Below are 19,019 nucleotides of genomic sequence, written 5' to 3'. Positions count from 1 at the left end.
AATTGCATTAAATCTCTATAGTGTTTTTGAAGTATGGTCATTTTGATAATTTTAATTCTACCTATCCAAGAGCAAGGTAGACCTTTCCATCTTCTAAGGTCTTCTTTGACTTCTTTCTTGAGAGTTCTGTAATTTTCATTATCTAGATCTTTCACCTTTTTCGTTGATTCCCAAGTTTTTTTTTTTTTTTTTTTGGAAGATACTGTAAATGGGGTAGTTTTTCTTGTTCCCTTTCTGAGGATCTGTCACTGACATACAGAAATGCCTTTGATTTATGGGTGTTGATTTTATATCCTGCTAATTTGCTAAATTCATTTACTAGTTCTAGAAGTTTTCTGGCGAACTTTTAGGGTCTTTTAGCTATAGAATCATATCATCAGCAAATAATGCCAATTTGAGTTCTTCTTTTCCTATGGGTATTCCTTTAATTTCTTTCTTCAATTGCTCTGGCCAGTGTTTCAAGAAATGTTAAACAGAAGTGATGAAAGAGGGCATCCCTGTCTTGTTCCAGTTTTTAGAGGGAATACCTTCAATTTTTCTCCATTTAGAAAAACAGATGTTGGCCTGAGGCTTAACATAGACAGCCTTTATGATGTTGATATATGTTCCTGTTATCCCTAATTTTTCTAGTGTTTTGAACATAAAGTGGTGCTATATTTTGTCAAATGCTTTTTCTGCATCTACTGAGATGATCATATGATTCTTATCTTTGAGTCTACTGATGTGATGAATTACATTTACTGATTTCCATATGTTGAACCAACCTTGCATCCCTAGGATGAATCCCACTTGATCATGGTGCACGATCTTTTTGATATGTTTTTGTATTTGACTTGCCAGAATTTTATTCAGAATTTTTGCACCTATGTTCATTAGAGATACTGGTCTGAAGTTTTCTTTTTCTTAATGTGTCTTTGCCTGGTTTTGGAATCAGGGTGATATTGGTCTCATAGAATGAGTTTGGAAGTGTTGCCTCTTTTTCTGTTGCTGAAATCACACTGCAACTTTTAAAAAGTGGTTGTGAGCATGTGTGGAGTGAAGGGAGAATATAGAAACTCTACTTTCTACTCAATTTTGCTGTGAACCTAAAACTGCTCTAAAAAATAATCTATTTGAAAAAAAGAAAAAAGGCAGTTATAAATTAGCCTCGGGGCTGGGGTTGTGGCTCAGTGGTAGAGCGCTAAACTAGCATGTGTGAGGCACTGAGTTTGATCCTCAGCACCACATAAAAATAAATAAATAAAATAAAGGTATTGTGTCTAACCACAACTAAAACCAAAATATTTAGAAATAAATAAATTAGCCTCAATATCTCACAGAAGGTAATAGTAGCAAGGAATAATAGGTCACCATATAGCAAAATAGCTGTGGAATGTTGAGCAAGTCAAATTCCAGTGTCCAGGCCTACAACATTGGGAAGGACAGATTAGAGACTACCAACAGGTCTTTTACTGCAAGAGTTCTATTCGTCTTTTGCAATGCACTGATTCTATGAGAATATGAACTTGACTCCATGATGACTCAAAAATATAATAGTACAATGTAACTAATTATTGACAATGTGGATATTACCTTTGTCAGTTTCAATCTTCAACTTTTTTGTCCCAGATTTCTGGATTCCTTCTACTTGGTCAGATTTAATCAGATCAATAACTTCTCTCTTATCTACCACAAGATTTGAGTTAGCATTATCCATCAAAGGAATATAAGTAGTTGCATGAATAAGGGGTTCATCTACCAAGACTGTAATTTAAGTTCAATAAAATCATAATTATTTTGGGTTTTTTAAAAAAATGATTAAACAACATGGAAACACACTTAAATCCAATGATAAATCTTATTTGTTTTCAAATCTCTAATATTAGCTCAATTTGGTTTAAAATCATAAGTAAAACACTAATTGCATCAATCAATATACTTACAATAAAATAGTCTTGTTTTATAGAACACCACTTAAATATTCTAAAATGGACAGTATACCTCCAATAGTATCTAATATTTCTTAGACACTCTTAGTTCTCATTTGTCTTTTCTAACATAAGAACCTATTCTCATTTAATTAGTGCTCATGAAAAACTACTAAATTTTATTTATGCTAATAATTTACTGAATTCTTATTCCAACTGATAATTTTAATTAAATTACTTTCACATGTTAAGTTCAAAACTCATTGTCATTGTTCCTTGCACATAGCTTCTCAATTCTAATAGCTACATTTCTGATTTCCATAGTACATCTTAACAACACTTGCCCAAAACTTCCAGAATAACATTAAAAATGAAGGAAGGAAGCCTCCTTATTTTGTTCTTATTTAATGTGAGGAATAAGAGTTTAATTATTTAGCCTGACATCTAATAGAGATACAAATTTCCACACCCAGATAGAAATGTTTATATTCCTTCCTCTGGGGGGAAAAAAAAAAATCTTTCATGCACATGTAATTCCTTTTTTTATTTAAAATTGATCATGTTTAATTTTATCAATATATTTAGGTAAAATTTCTCTTTTACCTGTTATTTGAGATGTCATAATTCTAATGCAAATAGAATTTCATCTCTTCCATTCCAAATTTACTATTTTCTAGAACTAGTTGATACCATAGCCTAATATTATTTGGCCATTCCTGTTGTTTAATCTATATACATGTAATAGCCAAGTTTTCCCTGAAATTTTCAGAAACCTTAAGATTGCTCTGTCACTTTTAATTTTATGCTTTCCATATATACACCAAATTTTGTTTAGGAAATAGGCAACACAAGGTAATGCCAGAACTAACAAATGTCTTCAACCATTATCTTAAGTGATATTAAAAAGTACAAAAACAGCAATATTTCAGGAATATTTTTTGTCTATAGTTTATATGCTATTATTTTTCAAAACCAAGAATGAGAACATTTACAAATACTTCACTTTTTAAATTTCAGATAAATTTTTCATCATAAACTTGTAATAGGCCCATCTATCCAAGCATTGCAAAGCCACGAGGCCAGAGAATTTCAGACTTGTATTAGAATTACATTTGTTATAGCATATGATATACTGGGATAAAGAGCATGAGGTCTTCAGGGTCCCTGTCCTAACATACTTCTCTAGAATTAGCATACTTTATAAAATATATATCTACATATTTTTACCATTGTCTATCTTCTGCTTCTTTGATGAAGCCTTCTTCTTTCCTGATCCACTTTCTTGTTTAGTCTCTTGATGGAAGGGTAATACTTCTTGCTTTTTTGATGGTGCCATGAGAGTTTCCACCTTTTTGTCCTGATCATCTTTATCAAACAGAAAAAAATTTTAAAATTTATCACAGCAAACAATGACCACGTCACAGACAATGCAATCATTAATGAATAATTTCTAGAAAGCTTCACCACCAAAATCTTAAATGCAATAACAATTTTAATGCTCTCACCATTTTTTCATTCCAGCATTTTTACTACACTACATCAGCTCTTTATGTACTTGCCTCTTCTTGTACACCCCATTCTATCACCATTCCCTAACAGCCTGTGGCATAGTCAGGTCTCTATCATTTTAAAATATAAAATCCTTCACCACCACTCTAACTTCCAGCCTCCTACACCCATTCCCTTTTATATTGACAAAATAGTATATACTTCTTTTTCTTCCAATCATTTTCCAACAAATTGCACCCTGGTTTTTAGTTCTTCCATTCCATGAAAGGATTAACTTAAGTACGCAGTGTCCCAAATGCCATAGTCTACATATAATAACCGTTAGTCCTTCTTTGATTACTCTTTAACATTTCATTCTAATGTCTTCACCTGTTTTTACAATTCCTTTCCATTATACTAAGTGAAATAAGCCTATCACAAAAAGACAACTTTCCAATAACCTGAGCTTCCTAAAGACTCATAGATGGTAGAATGGTAGCTTCCTGAGTGGGCAAAGTAAGGAATTGTGTTAAATGGGTAAAGAGCCTCAGATGGAGAAGAAAGAGTTCTAGAAGATGACTGGTGGTGATTACACAAAATGTGAATCTACTTAACACTACAAAACTGCAAACTTAAAAATGGTTAAAATGGCAGAATTTATACTGCTAGGAGCCACAAGCAAATAATATGATGCATGGCACTTTCGGTTGTAAGGTGATGCCAGCTAACCATTGAGATAATTATGTTAAGATTTACATTCATATGGAAATTGGACTCCTGCTGTTCACCTTGGCCTGCTATGGGACTCATGTTACGGGACTCCTGGAGAGTTCCCATTGGTTGGGGAAGGATAGTAGGAGGGAATTCCAGGGGAGGTCTGGTCACCCAGTTCCGGTTCCGGTAGACTCGAGCGTGGGTGGACCGGTTTTGGCTTGCCAGCACGTAAGGAGTATTGGCGGCTTTTTGTTCCTGCTTGAGTGGCTCGTGATTCTGTGCCCAGCCAGACTGAGGCAATTGGTCTAATCCTTTGTTGTCTTTTTGGTCTAAGCATCCTGTAGTTTTTCCAAAAATGACAAGAAAAACCCCTATCATAAATGCTCCAAATATATTCACTGATGGGTCAAACAATGGTACAGCAGCAGTAGTCACTCCTGATCAAACTTTTACATTTTTAGTACCCAAACAATCAGCTCAAAAGGTAGAGCTTAATGCAGTATTACAAGCTTTTATGATGTTTAAAGATTCTGTATTTAATTTATTTTCTGATAGTCAGTATGTAGTTAATGCTATAGTATCCCTTGAAGATGCTGGTAGGATTTCACCTTCTTCTACTGTTTTCTCTTTGTTTTCCGCTATACAAAGTCTAATCTGGGACCAAAAAGATCCATTCTTTATAGGACATATCAGGGCACATACAGGATTGCCGGAAGCCCTTAGTATGGGCAATGAACTAGCAGATAAATCTACACATGACATACATATTTTCTCCACAATAGAAGAAGCTATAAATTTTCATAAAAGGTTCCATGTCAATGCTAATACTTTACAAAAGCGTTTTAAAATAACTAAAGAACAAGCCAGACATATAATAAAACAATGTCAAAATTGTGTGACATTTTTACCACAAGTTAATCTTGGAGTCAATCCTAGAGGACTGATACCTAACCATATTTGGCAGATGGACGTCACACACTTGCCAGAATTTGGAAAATTAAAATATTTACATGTTACAGTTGATACTTCTCCCGGATTTTTGATGGGCTCCCTTCATGCCGGAGAAAAAACTAAAGATGTTATAGCTCATTGCTTACAAAATTTTGCCACTGTGGGCGTTCCAAAACAGTTAAAAACGGACAATGGTCCTGGTTATACTTCCACCTCTTTTAAACAATTTTGCTCATCATTTGGCATTACTCACATAACAGGAATTCCATACAATCCACAAGGACAAGGCATAGTTGAAAGAGCTCATCAAACTATGAAAATGTACTTATTAAAACAAAAGGAGGGAATTGGAAAGGGGTATATATCCCCCAAAGATAAACTTAAAATAACCCTTTTTACTCTAAACTTTTTAAATTTGGATTCATCAGGACTTAGTGCTGCGGAAAGACATTTGTATCCAAAAAATGTACATAAGCCTAAGGTACTTTGGAAAGATATTCTAATAGGACAATGGAAAGGTCCGGATCCAGTGATAGTCTGGAGTCGGGGCTCTGTCTGTGTTTTTCCACAGGAGGAACAGCAGCCGATTTGGATTCCAGAGAGATTAACCAAAACAATTTCTACAGAAAAAGATGATGATTTGACTCAAATCCATAACAGCTGATATCCAGAACTCCAGCTTGGCTATTCTTACATCTTCGACAGTGATCAACCAGGATGCTTTTTTCAATATCTATTTTATTATTGCTTTTCCCACATCATAAAGTTCCATTTTATTTTTGAGCTCATACAGACATAAATTAATGTTTTTCTGATCAGTTTTATTTTTTGACTATGGAGTTTTTAAACATTGCTATGGAGATTTCACCTAGGTAATCTACAAGGCCTTTACTATTGTCTTATATGTTGTATGTTACGTGTGCACATTTCTGTTGTGTTGTATGTCTGTATGTGCGTATGTCCCTATATCATATATGAGGAGCGCTCATAAAATATGGATCCCAAATTTTTTTTATTATTCACGTGATTTTAATGGTTTAATTTAATTTGGGTAAACAGCTGTTGAAGACTGTTTTAATATGTGTACAAATAAGCAGGTTAACAGATCTGTTTGTTTACTTTCACCTTTCCTTTTCATTATATTTAATAATTCTGTTCAGGATAATGTAAATTGTTCTAAAAATTGTTTTCTTAATACCTGTTGAAATGTTACATTTTTTTTCTCTTTTCTTAACATCATTGTCAATCCCTATTTTCATCCCAGTGCCGGTGAAGACAAAGATGAAACCAAAGTACAACTTCTTCAATAATTATCACAACAAACTGTATAAACTGATACATCAATGAATAATAACTCAACAAGTAATGCTCAATCACTGAGTCGATTTATTTTGGGAGGAAATGGATATATTGATAGATTCCTCCACTTTGAACTGCTTACAAAACTTGCCTGGACTATGTATCACTTGTATGCATTGTGCTCTATCTGTTGATGCAGCGAATTATGGTAGTGCTGGCGTATCTTTGCTGATGTGTCACCAGTGATGCAATTTTTCCTAAAGAGCCGTCTATTGACTTGATGTCATGGCATTTCTGTATCCTCCTCCCTTCTACTAGTGATGGTCTAATTTTGGGGTCAACAGAGGTGAAGCAAAGAACCTCACCCCCCCACTGGTGGATAGGCCTATCCACAGGTATGGCTATATACTGGACCAGTAGTCAGTGACGGGTATGATTCAGTTGCAGTGGTATCAACCTAAGACAGGAGGCTGACCCCTAGAGGTCAGTTTTCCAATGACTGGTAAGAACCATATGTTGAATTGGATATACCTAACAGGCACGGTCCCTAGCCACATTGCCTGTTGCTTAATTAAACAGAAGGGGGCAGATGCTAGGAGCCACAAGCAAATAATATGATGCATGGCACTTTCGGTTGTAAGGTGACGCCAGCTAGCCATTGAGATGACATGATTATGTTAAGATTTACATTCATATGGAAATTGGACTCCTGCTGTTCACCTTGGCCTGCTATGGGACTCATGTTACGGGACTCCTGGAGAGTTCCCATTGGTTGGGGAAGGATAGTAGGAGGGAATTCCGGGGGAGATCCGGGTCCCCCGGTTCTGGTAGGCGTGTGGGTGGACCGGTTTTGGCTTGCCGGCGCGTAAGGAGTATTGGCGGCTTTTTCAAAAATAAAGTTTTGTTCCTGCTTGAGTGGCTCGTGATTCTGTGCCCGGCCAGACTGAGGCATTATACTCTACATATTTTACTACAATTAAAAAAAATTCTCTCCTAAAGCACCCAAAATTATTATTCCACTCATAATATTCCTTTACAGTCTCCTTTGTGAACTGCTTCTCAATACCTTCAATTTAAACACTTTCCCTGATGATTTTATCTATAGCGATGACTTCAACTATTACCTTCAAGCGTAAGCCTTCTGAATGTATTGTATAGCCTTACTCTCACTTACACGCCAACATTTACTAGCCAACATTTGCACTTGAACCACAAACTAAAAGCATTCTCCTTTCCATTCACACCCCATGTCTCCAATATTCCCTACCTTAGTGCTAATAACCATGTATCCATAAGAGGATGGAAAATTTTTTCTGTCAAGGGCCAGATAGTAAATACTTTAGGTGTTACAGCAGTTCATTCAGATTTTGTCACAAGTATTCAAGTCTGCCATCACAGCATGAAAGCTAGTCACAGATGTATGTAAGTGAATGAATGGCTGTGTCAAAAAAACAAACAAAACTGTCTGAACACTAGTATTTGACTCATAATTTCTACATTTCTCTTTTGACTGTTCTTTTGATTTTTTTCCCTACCATTTAAAATGTAAAACCTAAGACTGGTAGCTCAGTGGTAGAGTACTTACCTAACACGCATGAGGCCCTGGGTTCAAGTCCCAGCATCACAAAAGGAAAAAAATGTAAAAACTACTCTTGACTCATAGACCACAACAAAATAGGAAGAGGACCATATTCAACCTACAGTTACAGTTTGCCTACCCTGGGCTAACTCAGAATTGGATATCAGTTTTGATCCTGTCTTCTCCTTTATCTGCCAACACATATAATGTATTTGGTCACATCATTCTTTCTTTGTATACCTCTCTAATTTCTATCTCTTCTATCACAGCTTACATATTAATGTTGGAAAGGTACAGCCTCTTAATTAGTTTGCCCATATCAAATAACTGCCCCATGAAATCTGTCCTCATACTCTGCCAAAGAGATCTTTCTAAAATATAAATCTGACCATGTAATTAACCTGCTTAAAAATCTTCAGCAATATCTACCCTAAAAAGTTTCAGCTTCTGGGACAGTATACAAAAACCATCATGATCTAGTTACTGCTATCTTTTCAGCTTTGTTCCCTACCTCGTATTTCATGGCTCAACAGTACACTGTGATTTTACACATGATAATTCTGCCAATGTGATATAAAACCCACTATTTCTTAGTGAAGTGACTGCAGTACTGAAGACTCAGCTAAACACTGCCTCCTTTCTGAAGACTAACCCTCCTCTACTACCCATAAGTAACTTTGGCCTCTGCATAAATCGCTTTGGCCTCTGTATTTCTTCTATACATCTCCTTTATAAAACACATTTTTTTTTTTAAAGAGAGAGTGAGAGAGGAGAGAGAGAGAGAATTTTTAATATTTATTTTTAGTTCTCGGCAGACACAACATCTTGGTTGGTATGTGGTGCTGAGGATCGAACCCGGGCAGCACGCATGCGAGGCGAGCGCGCTACCGCTTGAGCCACATCCCCAGCCCTATAAAACACATTTTGTTACTGGTTTGCATGTCCTTCTCCCCTCACTAAAAAGATATAGTATTTCTCTAGTACCATGGTTGGTCATAGCTAGCAAGCAAATACTTAAAGTCCAATAAAACCAATATTCCTTGATATCCTTGGGGGATAGGTTTAAGAACCCCTGCCCAACACCAAAATCTGTAAAAGCTAAAGTCCCTTATATAATACAACATAGTATTAATATATCACCTATGCACATTCTCCCATATAAGTTTAAATCTTCTCTAGATTATGTAGAATACCTAATACAATAAAAATGCTATAAACTATTGTTACAATATTGAATTATTTAGGGAATATTCTTATGGCAAGGAAAAAAGTTTGTACGTGTTCAATACAGATACAATTTTTTTCCAATATTTTCAATCCACAGTTGATTGAATCTAAGGATATAGAATCCATGGATATGAACAACTGAACATACCTATTAATAACCATATTTTACCCCTTCCTATCCACCCCCCGCCCCAAAAATAAAATAAAATCCTAGCTAGCACTTATTCAAACTTCAAAACTTGCTCTAAGTTGTCTTCCGTAGAATTTCTACATTAGTTTAGACATACTTAGATTAGCATAATAAACTTTTTATATTATAATAACCTATTTATGTTTGTATTAACAGCTAGCATGTGACTACCTGGAAAATGCACTATTCACCTCTGTAGCCCCAGTACCTAGTATAATACCTAGCATAAAACAGATATATGATAAATGTATACATAATTAACATATGATCAAAACTAATCTTTTCATCCTTAATTCTTACCACACTGATTACAAAGAGTTGGTTAAAATAAATGTAAACATTTCTAACTCCTGATAATTATAAGCCCTTAGTGGTTTAATAAAAAAAAAAAAAAAAAGTCAGATTTACAAAATTTTCATTAAAGGTCTTTCCATAAGAATTTTAAAATGTTATTTTATGATCAATAGTAATTTCTAATAGCAATTAATGTTAATGAAGGCAAACACACAGTAAAAAGAATAATCTTGGGTTCATCTAACTACAAACATGCAATGAAGTTAAATATATTACAATACCGCTTCCATTTTTAGACTTCTTCTGCCCTGGTTTCTTCTTTGAGGAAGTTGCTTCGGAGGGCAAGGTGGGTTGTTTTGTAACTGGGACAGGTTCTACTTTTTTGCCAGGCACCTTTGATACATCACTTTCTTTGATGACTTGCTCTTCAAGTAAAGGTTTTTGTTTCTTTTCCTTCTTTTTTCTTTCCCTAACACTACTTGAAGTTTCAACCACATTCAATGGAACAGGTACAACTTGCTCATCTTCTACAGCCAAAGCATCAGATAATTTAAAGTCTCGAGGTACACTTTCTGAATCAGATTCATGGAGGTTTCCATTCTGGATTTCTTTCTTTTTGTTTTTTTTCTTTTCTGCCTTCTTTTTATCTGTTTTTGTAGGAATAAGCTTTTGTTCTCTTTTCTGTTTTGCAAGAACTTCATCATACAATGTTTCTTTCATGAAAAGCCAGAAGAAGAGGAAAATTACAGTAATAACTATTGAAGGAATAAGGACAATAAAATATGTTGACTCATAAAACTCCATGGTGCTTTTATTAATGTGAACCTATAAAACCTAAATGGACAAAAACAAAAACAACCTCAGTCAGTCTCATAAAAAATTAAATTTACAAAACCCTTGCTCTTTCAAATGGCATTTCAGATCTAACCTGATCTATAAATCTAAACAGTGTAAACAAGTTAGTTATTTAAATCATGTACTTGATTACTCTGCCAACTACAATTCAAACTAAAAAGGAAATGTGAGGTACCTAAAAATTTTAGAGTATTTAAAGCACATTCTTGCATTTGTTAACCATGTGAAAAGATCCTACTGGGAGGAAACTGAAATGTTTTTCCTCCCAAATATCATTTTATATTTGTTGGGGGAGGGGTTGTTTGTGATACTAAGGATTCAACCCAGAGCCTCCTATACTTAGGTATGTGCTCTATCACTGTACTACACTGTAAGCCCCACTTTTGATACGTTTTAGTATTTATCGTTTTTCCTTTTGTTGTATAATGATGTATATGTGAAGCGGGGACAGGGTGTCAATTATTACCAACACTTGATATTCATTAAAAGTATTTTGCTTTTAATGGAAAAAAAATAAAGGTAGTTCACACCTTCATTTGTAGATTTAAGACCACTCAGTAACTACTAGCATCTTTATTCTGTTTATTCTGTTACTAATAGACTCATGTTGTGGTGGAATACATCAAGAATATGGAATTATAATAATATCAAAATGTTAGGTTGTGGCTTTGACAATAAAATACATGACAAAGTAAATGTTTCCCTAATTCAAGGCACCCATTACTGCATAAAACAAGTTATACTGCAAAAGCAAGACTTCGTCACCAATAGCCTACCCAAATGCTAAAAAGAAAAGGGCTGGCCCTCATTGGTAGTGCATAAGCCCTAATTTTACATTAACCAAATAGCTACAGGAAAGAAAACAGATATGATCTGACTACCTGGTCATATCTACCTTGAATAGATATCATATTCCTGACCTGAGCAGTAGTTTTTGCTAAAATTACATCTCAACGTAAAAATGATACTAATGTTCAGGTTCTAAATCTCAATATTCCTTTAAGTATATATAAAGCCACATAAAGGTGGCTTGAATTCTTATGTCCTCTAAAATATGTTACCGAAAAAGTCAAGATGTATAAATGCAGATGTAATTAAACCCCAGAACATGCTTAGGAATAAAGCAAGTTAGCTTTTGCATATTTAATGTACAAATCTGAGAATTCTTGAAGTTTAAGTTATCAGTCTTAAAAGTTAAAAACAAGATTAGAAAAAGAAACCAATTCCACCTAAGCAGAAGAGTCACTTATCCTAAGAATTATTTTAAACCCTAGAAAACATGCTTTTAAGTTGAATAAATCTAAGTTTATTGAATATAAGGCTTAATTCAAGTTTCACCAGCAATGACCCAAGTCTGCAAAGAGATGAAAATGGAACCTAAGGATAAAGTAGTTTGTTCAACAGGCACTATAAATCTTGATGACTGAAATGACATTTAACATTTCCCATTTTCCTAAGCAATTTTTAAAGTAACATTTATACAACCCTCAACTAAGATTTTAACAAGTTGAAGGGGATAAGGAATCACCAACATAGCAAAAGAAACCTAACACAGAATTGTTCCTCCCTGATAACTTCATGTTAACATGAACTATTTCTAAATTATTAGACACCTTTTACTGTGCCTGTTTATAAAAAGCAGAGGTTTAGGGTGGAGTGGGGGGGGGGGTGCTTTTGTTTTAAGCATAGCATCCATAGTATAGAAAACCTGTTCACTTGGTGGGAGAGTTTGGGAAAGAAGACAAACCAATGAGTTGGAACACATTTAAAATTTTTGTTTGGGGATGAAAAGAGGCTAAGGGAGACACAAACCCTGAAGAAGCAACAGCTTTAGAAGCAGCAGCAACAGCAGGTGGTAGTGAAGGAAGAAGAGAAATAGGACTAGGATGTGGTGGTGGCGGGGAGGGGAGAGAGAAGAGGTCAAGTCAAAATCGGAAAGCCCTGATGAAGCAAGCTACAGTCCTATACAAACCTAAGGCTTAAGAAAGTGAATTTATGTTCAAGCAGAGCATGTCTTCCTGTATAGAAAGGAAAAGAAGCAAATGTTCAGGGAGACTGACAACATAAAACCCCAAGAAGTTTGAAACATTTTTTCTTCAAAGATTCTGACGACTTTCTAGATTCCTTTTCCAGGTCCCACACAGAACTCAAGGAATCATGTTTCCTGTCTTTAGATTTTCATGGGATTCCTTTCATATAATTCAGTTCCCTTTCACTTGAGCTCACTTGGGTTTCATTCTGCAACTAGAGGAGCCTAACCAGAATGCCAGAACATTAAGAATTGAGGCAATGTTTCCATTAATTTAAAACAATAATCCTGATTCTTCATCCAATGAAATGTATTTGCAATAAAAAGCATAAAGATATACATAGCAACATTACATAAACTGGAGACATAAAACATCCAGCATCATAATTAACTCGAAGTACAGCTATTACAACTATAAATACTAAAGCAATTCAAAGCAATTCTACTAAAAAGCCAAACTCAAAATTTTATGATCAAAACATGTTACATATAATAAGTTCAATAACTAAAGGTGAATAAAAATGAATGCTAAGTGAATAAATGCTTTTACAAAGCAATTAATATACTTCAAATTTACATTATACCCATAGGCAACAATGAGGAGGCAAAAGGGGATTAGGAATAAAATACACGGGAAGTGAGTGGGGAGCAAAATGGAAAGATTTAAGGTGGAGGGCAATGAAAAAATAAAGGGGAAAGAGGCTAAAAGAAAGTTAATTTAGCTCTAGGTGAGAGGCCCCAGTTTTTTTTTTTCCCTAAGTCCACCGTATATTATTCAATAAATGTATGTTGAGTTGATAACACAGACAGGCAGAGGTTCATGTTTTGAACTGAGAATTGGCAAAAATCACCAATATTTGCTTTTCCCATATTATCAGATGCCCTAACCTAATCACACATAAAAGAGTCCAATCTGAATGTAATAAACAGCCAATGGTGTTGAAGAAAATTTCTCTGTCAAGTCAATCAGGACTGATATATCCATGGGATCATAAGAAATCAAGTCCAAACTATTCTGAAACCACATTTCATATCAGTCTTTTTCATTTTTTATTCAGACACAAATCCTTCCAGAAATGGTTTAAAGATACCAATCCTCTTTGTCAAAGAAAGGCATATGTACTCATTAATATTTATAATTAATTTCAAGTTTCTGGACTCTCAGAAGTGTATGCACAAACCCCAGGTTAAAAGCCCTGCTCTAGAACAAGAATGGGAGTTTTCATCACTGCATTCTCTGTAAAGAATTCAAAAGATAATAAATTAATAGTATGTAGAGGGTCTGGGGATGGGTACCTCAACAGTAGAGTGCTTGCCCAGCATGCACTAGGCCCCAAGTTCAATCCCCAGCGCCACATTAAAAAATAAACAAACATACACACACACACACACACACAAAAAAAAAAAAAATTAAATTAAAGGACTGGAGATGTAGCTCAGTGGTAGAGCACTTACCCAGCATGCACAAAGCCTGGCATTAATCTGCAACAAAACAATATTGAAGTTCTCATCTCAGAGTTATGTACTATGAATGCTAATCAACAAGTTTAAAATTCTATTTACTCATCCTTCTATATAACTTATGCTTGCTCTTACAAAAACTGAGCGATATCACCGAGTTAAATTTTATAAACTTCTCTGAAGGCACAAAAATCTGCTTATTATTAATATAAACTAAAATTTAAAAATTAAATATTGTGTAGTTACTAGTCATCAAATAAAGTAAGCATGTTACATATACTCCAGATATGTCCTTAAAAAAAAGTAAATTATTTTAAGAATGGTGAATAACATTATAACAATACACTAAAATGGACATCAAAAGTCTTGGCTTGTAGTTCCAATTGTGCCTTCATCCACAGCATTCCCTAAAAATTAAAATATACAGGTTTCTTACATAGCTTTACAGCCCAAACTATTTGCATGATCTTGGAAATGCCAAACCAAAAAATTTAAGTGGGCCCAAGAAAAGGGAGAAGCAAAAGCATATCCTCTTTAGTGGAATCTTCACTCAAGCCAAGTTCAAGATTTTCAAATACTATGATGCAGATATGAGTCCATGACTCAAATGAAAGAACATGTGATAAGTCACTATGAGCAAAAGGCAGCAGAAACAAGCTAAAGAATTAAAGATTTAAAGTCTGTAAAGACTTAAGAGACTGCAATTTACAAATACAGGTTACAACACAAATAAAAGGGAATTGGAAAAATGAGGAAAGAACTAAAACTATTAAAAGTGACTAGGCAGAGATGAAGTTGTGGCTCAGTGGTAGAGCACTTGCCTAGCATGTGTGAGGCACTGGGTTCGATCCTAAGCACCACATAAAAATAAATAAATCAAATAAAGGAATTGTGTCCATCTACAACTAAAAAATATTTTTTTTAAAAAAGTGACTAGGTAGATTTGAATTAGGATTCTACAAACAAAAAAACAATTAAAATTTAAAACATCCATATGCCAGGTGTGGTGGCACACGCCTGTAATCCCACCTGCTCTGGAGGCTGAGACGGGAGGATCGTGAGTTCAAAGCCTCAGCAATGGCAAGGCTAAGCAACTCAGTGAGACCCCGTCTAAATAAAATACAAAATAGGACTGGGGATGTGTTTCAGTGGTTGAGTGTCCCCGAGTTCAATCCCCAGTACCAAAAAAAAATTTAAACCCAACAAATTGGTCACAAGTAGGTTCAGAGAGACCAATTAAAAGGACTTCAATGGTTCAGATATATCTGAAAAGAATAAATCAAATCAATGCAGTCTGTCACTGAGCTATATCCCTAGTCCTTCATCTGTATTCTCCACTTAAAATTTTAAAATTTGAACAAAATGTTTATCAGTGTTCACAAATACATATGCTTACCTTAAATAAATTTGTGATTTAGTTTAGAAGGGAAGTACTTGCTATCTGTAAACCAGAACAACAACAACAAAAAAAAAAAAACTAACACAAGCTTTGATGTGGTCCCCTCCTCTTCCAATTCAAGTAACATTCTACAGTTAGTTTTATGATTCCAGAGCACATATGCAGAATTTTATGAGCTAGCAAATCGTCTTAACAAATAGAAAGGCTGCAATATACTGCAGTGTGATAAAGATAAAAGAGAAAAAAAACTCAAAAATGAAACCAAATGCAAGTACATACAAAAATTTAATTTATTGTGAGTATTTCATGTCAGTAGAGAAAAGTTTGAATCATTCAGATCAAATAAAAACATCCAGATAAAGTTCTATACATAATTATGAAAAAGTATACAGCTAAATAGCCGGATTTATTCCTCTTATACAGTTCTACATGTTTAAATGTTTATAAGTATATATTATTTTTAGTAAGCATTTTAAAAAACAAACTTGTTCCTACAAATCAATAAGAAAAAGATGAACAACACAATATAAAAATAAGACTAACCACTTCCTAAAATGGCCATCAAAATACAAAAACTCAGGGCTGAGGACATAGCTCAGTTGGTAGAGTACTTGCCTCACATGCACAAGGCCCTGGGTTCAATCCCCAGCATCACCAAAAAAAAAAAAAATACAAAAACTCATCTAAATTCATATCCTCCTAAGTCAGTTACTCTGACAAAAGTATAGTTTCCCTGGAATGCACAATAAAATCATCTTTTAAAGTAACAGGAGAAAAGATTCAAAGCAACCAAAAAACAAAATAATCTAGTAAATCAAATACATGGGAACTCCATTTACAATATCTTTTCTAAAATTAAATTTACAGACTACAATGAAATCTCAAAGATGTAGTGCAATTGTAACATAGTTATTTGTATAACTCACATCTTATTAATATACCCCTAAGTTATTTCAGCAGTATCCATTCTGAAATACTGCTACTACATATGAAGTAAACAATGAAATTTAATTTCTCCATTAGGTCTCATGCCACAAAACTTGAAATTTCTATTAAAATCGAATTTACATTTTTCCTTTAATATGAAAATAGGCAAGTCAGCTCAAACAACTTCTCTAAGAAACTGAAAAGGAATTGGACAGTTCATAACTTTTTTACCCCCAATGCTAGGGGTTGGAACCCAGGGCCTTGAGCATGCTAGGCAAGCACTCTACCGCTAGGCAAGCACTCTACCACTAACCTACATTCCAGCCTCTAATAATTTTTTTAAATACTTAAGTCTTTCAAATCAATATACAAAATCGGTTTCCAAAGACAAACATGAAGTCATCAAAACTATTCAAAAGTTAACATTAGAACATGAAATTCATAGCAATAATGTAACTATAAAACTACTATACTATGTATGGAAATATTTTCTCCCCCTAAAAATCTATGATCTTGACATACCTTTTCTTTTTACAAGATTGTTAGGTTGGAAAAGACCATCTAATACAATTAGACACTCAGAGACTGAACCCAGATAAATGGTCAGTCAGCCTATACTTGAAAACCAGGGATGAACATCTCATAAAGACCCTCTTTAGACAAGTTCTTTATACTTTTAATCCAAAATCTGAGATGACTCCCTGTGGTCTTCTCTCTAATCTTATCAACTATATTCAATCCTACTATCACAAGGTCATCCTAACTACTGACACTTGTGCTCAATTAAATTTATTAGAAAACAAAAATACCTACTTTGAAATCTGTCATTTAAATATTCACTGTCCCTTAGGAAGTTTGACTGGTACATAACCTTAGGTCACTTAACAATGAAAAGTACTAGTCAAATGTTTTATTTTTCTTGCCAAACCCCAGAAAGACATCATACTTAAAATATAATTTACCAACCTCAAAGACAAGGATGTCAAATATAACCCAAAATGACCCTAGGGCAGCTACTAAAAAAAAACTTTGCTTATGAAACAAAAGTTTACAAACACTGCCCAAGAACAGCCAAATAAATGCAACAGAAATACCCCAAATATGTATGAAAAGTTCAGTATATCTTCAAAATACCATTTTAAATCAATAGGTAAATAAATATAGGTAGATATATATATTTAATGTTAGTAGTAGTGGCACAAATGATAGCCATTTTAGAAAGAAATTAAGTCCTTACATCTCAATTATATATGGATCAAGGTTTTAAAGGTTAAATCATGAAAGAACCAGAGCAAAACACATGGGCATTTTTTTTAAATCTATTTTGTAAAAGGCTTTTCTATGTTTCACATAAAAGCCAGAGACATGAAGAAAAAGACTGGCAAATCTGATGAGAAAACGATATATAAAGGCTTACAGGGAAAAAAATAAAGTGACTAAACACAAAAAACCTGTAATTTTACAATATTTACAAAGTAAAACAATATTAATATATATAGTATGTAAACAAAGTAAATAGTTTTTTTTTCCTTAAATTGTAAAGGTCTGGCTGCCTTGACTTACAAATACCACTTAAAATTTGAGAAAAATGAATGAGAGGACATATTTAGAAGGTTGGTGGGGGGAGGATACTCATTGTATTTTTTTTTTTTTTTTAGAAATGCAACTTCAGTAACATTAAAGATATGCAAAGTAAAACAGTATGTGCCTTCTTTTCACTTAAGCTATTAAGGGCAGGAAGCAGAAATTTTGGAGGTAATGCATATGTTCAGTTCCTGGAGGATCATGATCATTTCACCAGTATACACAGAAGAACACATACTGTACACTTCAAACATATGAAAAATTTACAGTTTGTTGTATGCCAATTATACTTCGATAAAGACATCTTTAAAAATTACATGTTTGTAGGGCTGGGGCTCAGTGGTAGAGCACACACCTGGTGCACATGAGGCACTGGATATGATCCTTAGCACCACATAAAAATAAAATAAAGGTATAAAAAATTACATGTTTGTAAATTTATCTCTCTTCACTATGGTTGGCAAATATTTAAAAGCATGAGCTAGAGAATATGAAAAATAATGCTTTTATCATTTAGTTTGAGTATTAACTAGTACAATACAAGAGAAATTTGGAAAAGCCTTAATAAAAACAAAAACTGTGCATCCTCTTCAGAGAAAATTTCTTTCCTGGTAGTTTATACCATAGACACAATCACACAAATACAGGGACTTACTTACTCTATGTTCACTGTTTGTAATGCACCTTTATAATCCTTGGGCCTACTATTAAGGAAATGACTAACCTTGAAATACAGCTTCACATATAATATGGGTACATATTTGAAATATATATTTTTTCCAGCACTGGGTTTTGAAACCAGGGTGCTCTACCACTTAACTATGTCCCCAGCCCTTTCTATTTTTTGACAGGTTCTTCCTAAGTTACCCAGTCTGGCCTTGTATTTGCTATCCTCCTGCCTCAGCTTCCCAAGTAGCTGAGATTACAAGAATGTACCACTACATTCAGCTTCAAAAAAAAAAAAAAAATTTATATTTTATATGTATGTATGTGTGTGTATATATCATGACACATAAGACACAATATATACACACACGTGTTTGTATGTGTGTAGTATGTACGTAAACACACACATATATCAAACTACATAATAGCATACAAAAAACAAAATTCTT

The 19,019-nt window shown here is 34.2% G+C and overlaps 1 protein-coding gene across 6 annotated transcripts in view; it reads right to left on the bottom strand.

The window, feature by feature from the left end:
* Positions 1–10,490, bottom strand: part of KTN1 (kinectin 1) — a 78,911-nt gene extending 68,421 nt beyond the window's left edge. For 5 of the 6 annotated variants that reach the window (XM_081293097.1, XM_081293100.1, XM_081293101.1 and 2 more), the window contains exons 1-3: positions 9,931–10,490; positions 3,135–3,272; positions 1,573–1,743 (exon numbers count right to left, since the gene is read on the bottom strand). In XM_081293097.1, the coding sequence (XP_081149223.1) occupies positions 1,573–1,743; positions 3,135–3,272; positions 9,931–10,453 (832 nt within the window). In that variant the 5' untranslated portion in view covers positions 10,454–10,490. The remainder of the gene's footprint in view (positions 1–1,572; positions 1,744–3,134; positions 3,273–9,930) is intronic. The other variant, XM_081293099.1, reaches the window with a different exon arrangement.
* Positions 10,491–19,019: the final 8,529 nt, after the last annotated feature.

This window comes from Spermophilus citellus, assembly GCF_964194105.1.
Source record: "Spermophilus citellus genome assembly, chromosome: 4".
In the NCBI taxonomy this organism is placed as follows: domain Eukaryota; kingdom Metazoa; phylum Chordata; class Mammalia; order Rodentia; family Sciuridae; genus Spermophilus; species Spermophilus citellus.
This window is presented reverse-complemented; position numbering and strand designations above follow the sequence as displayed.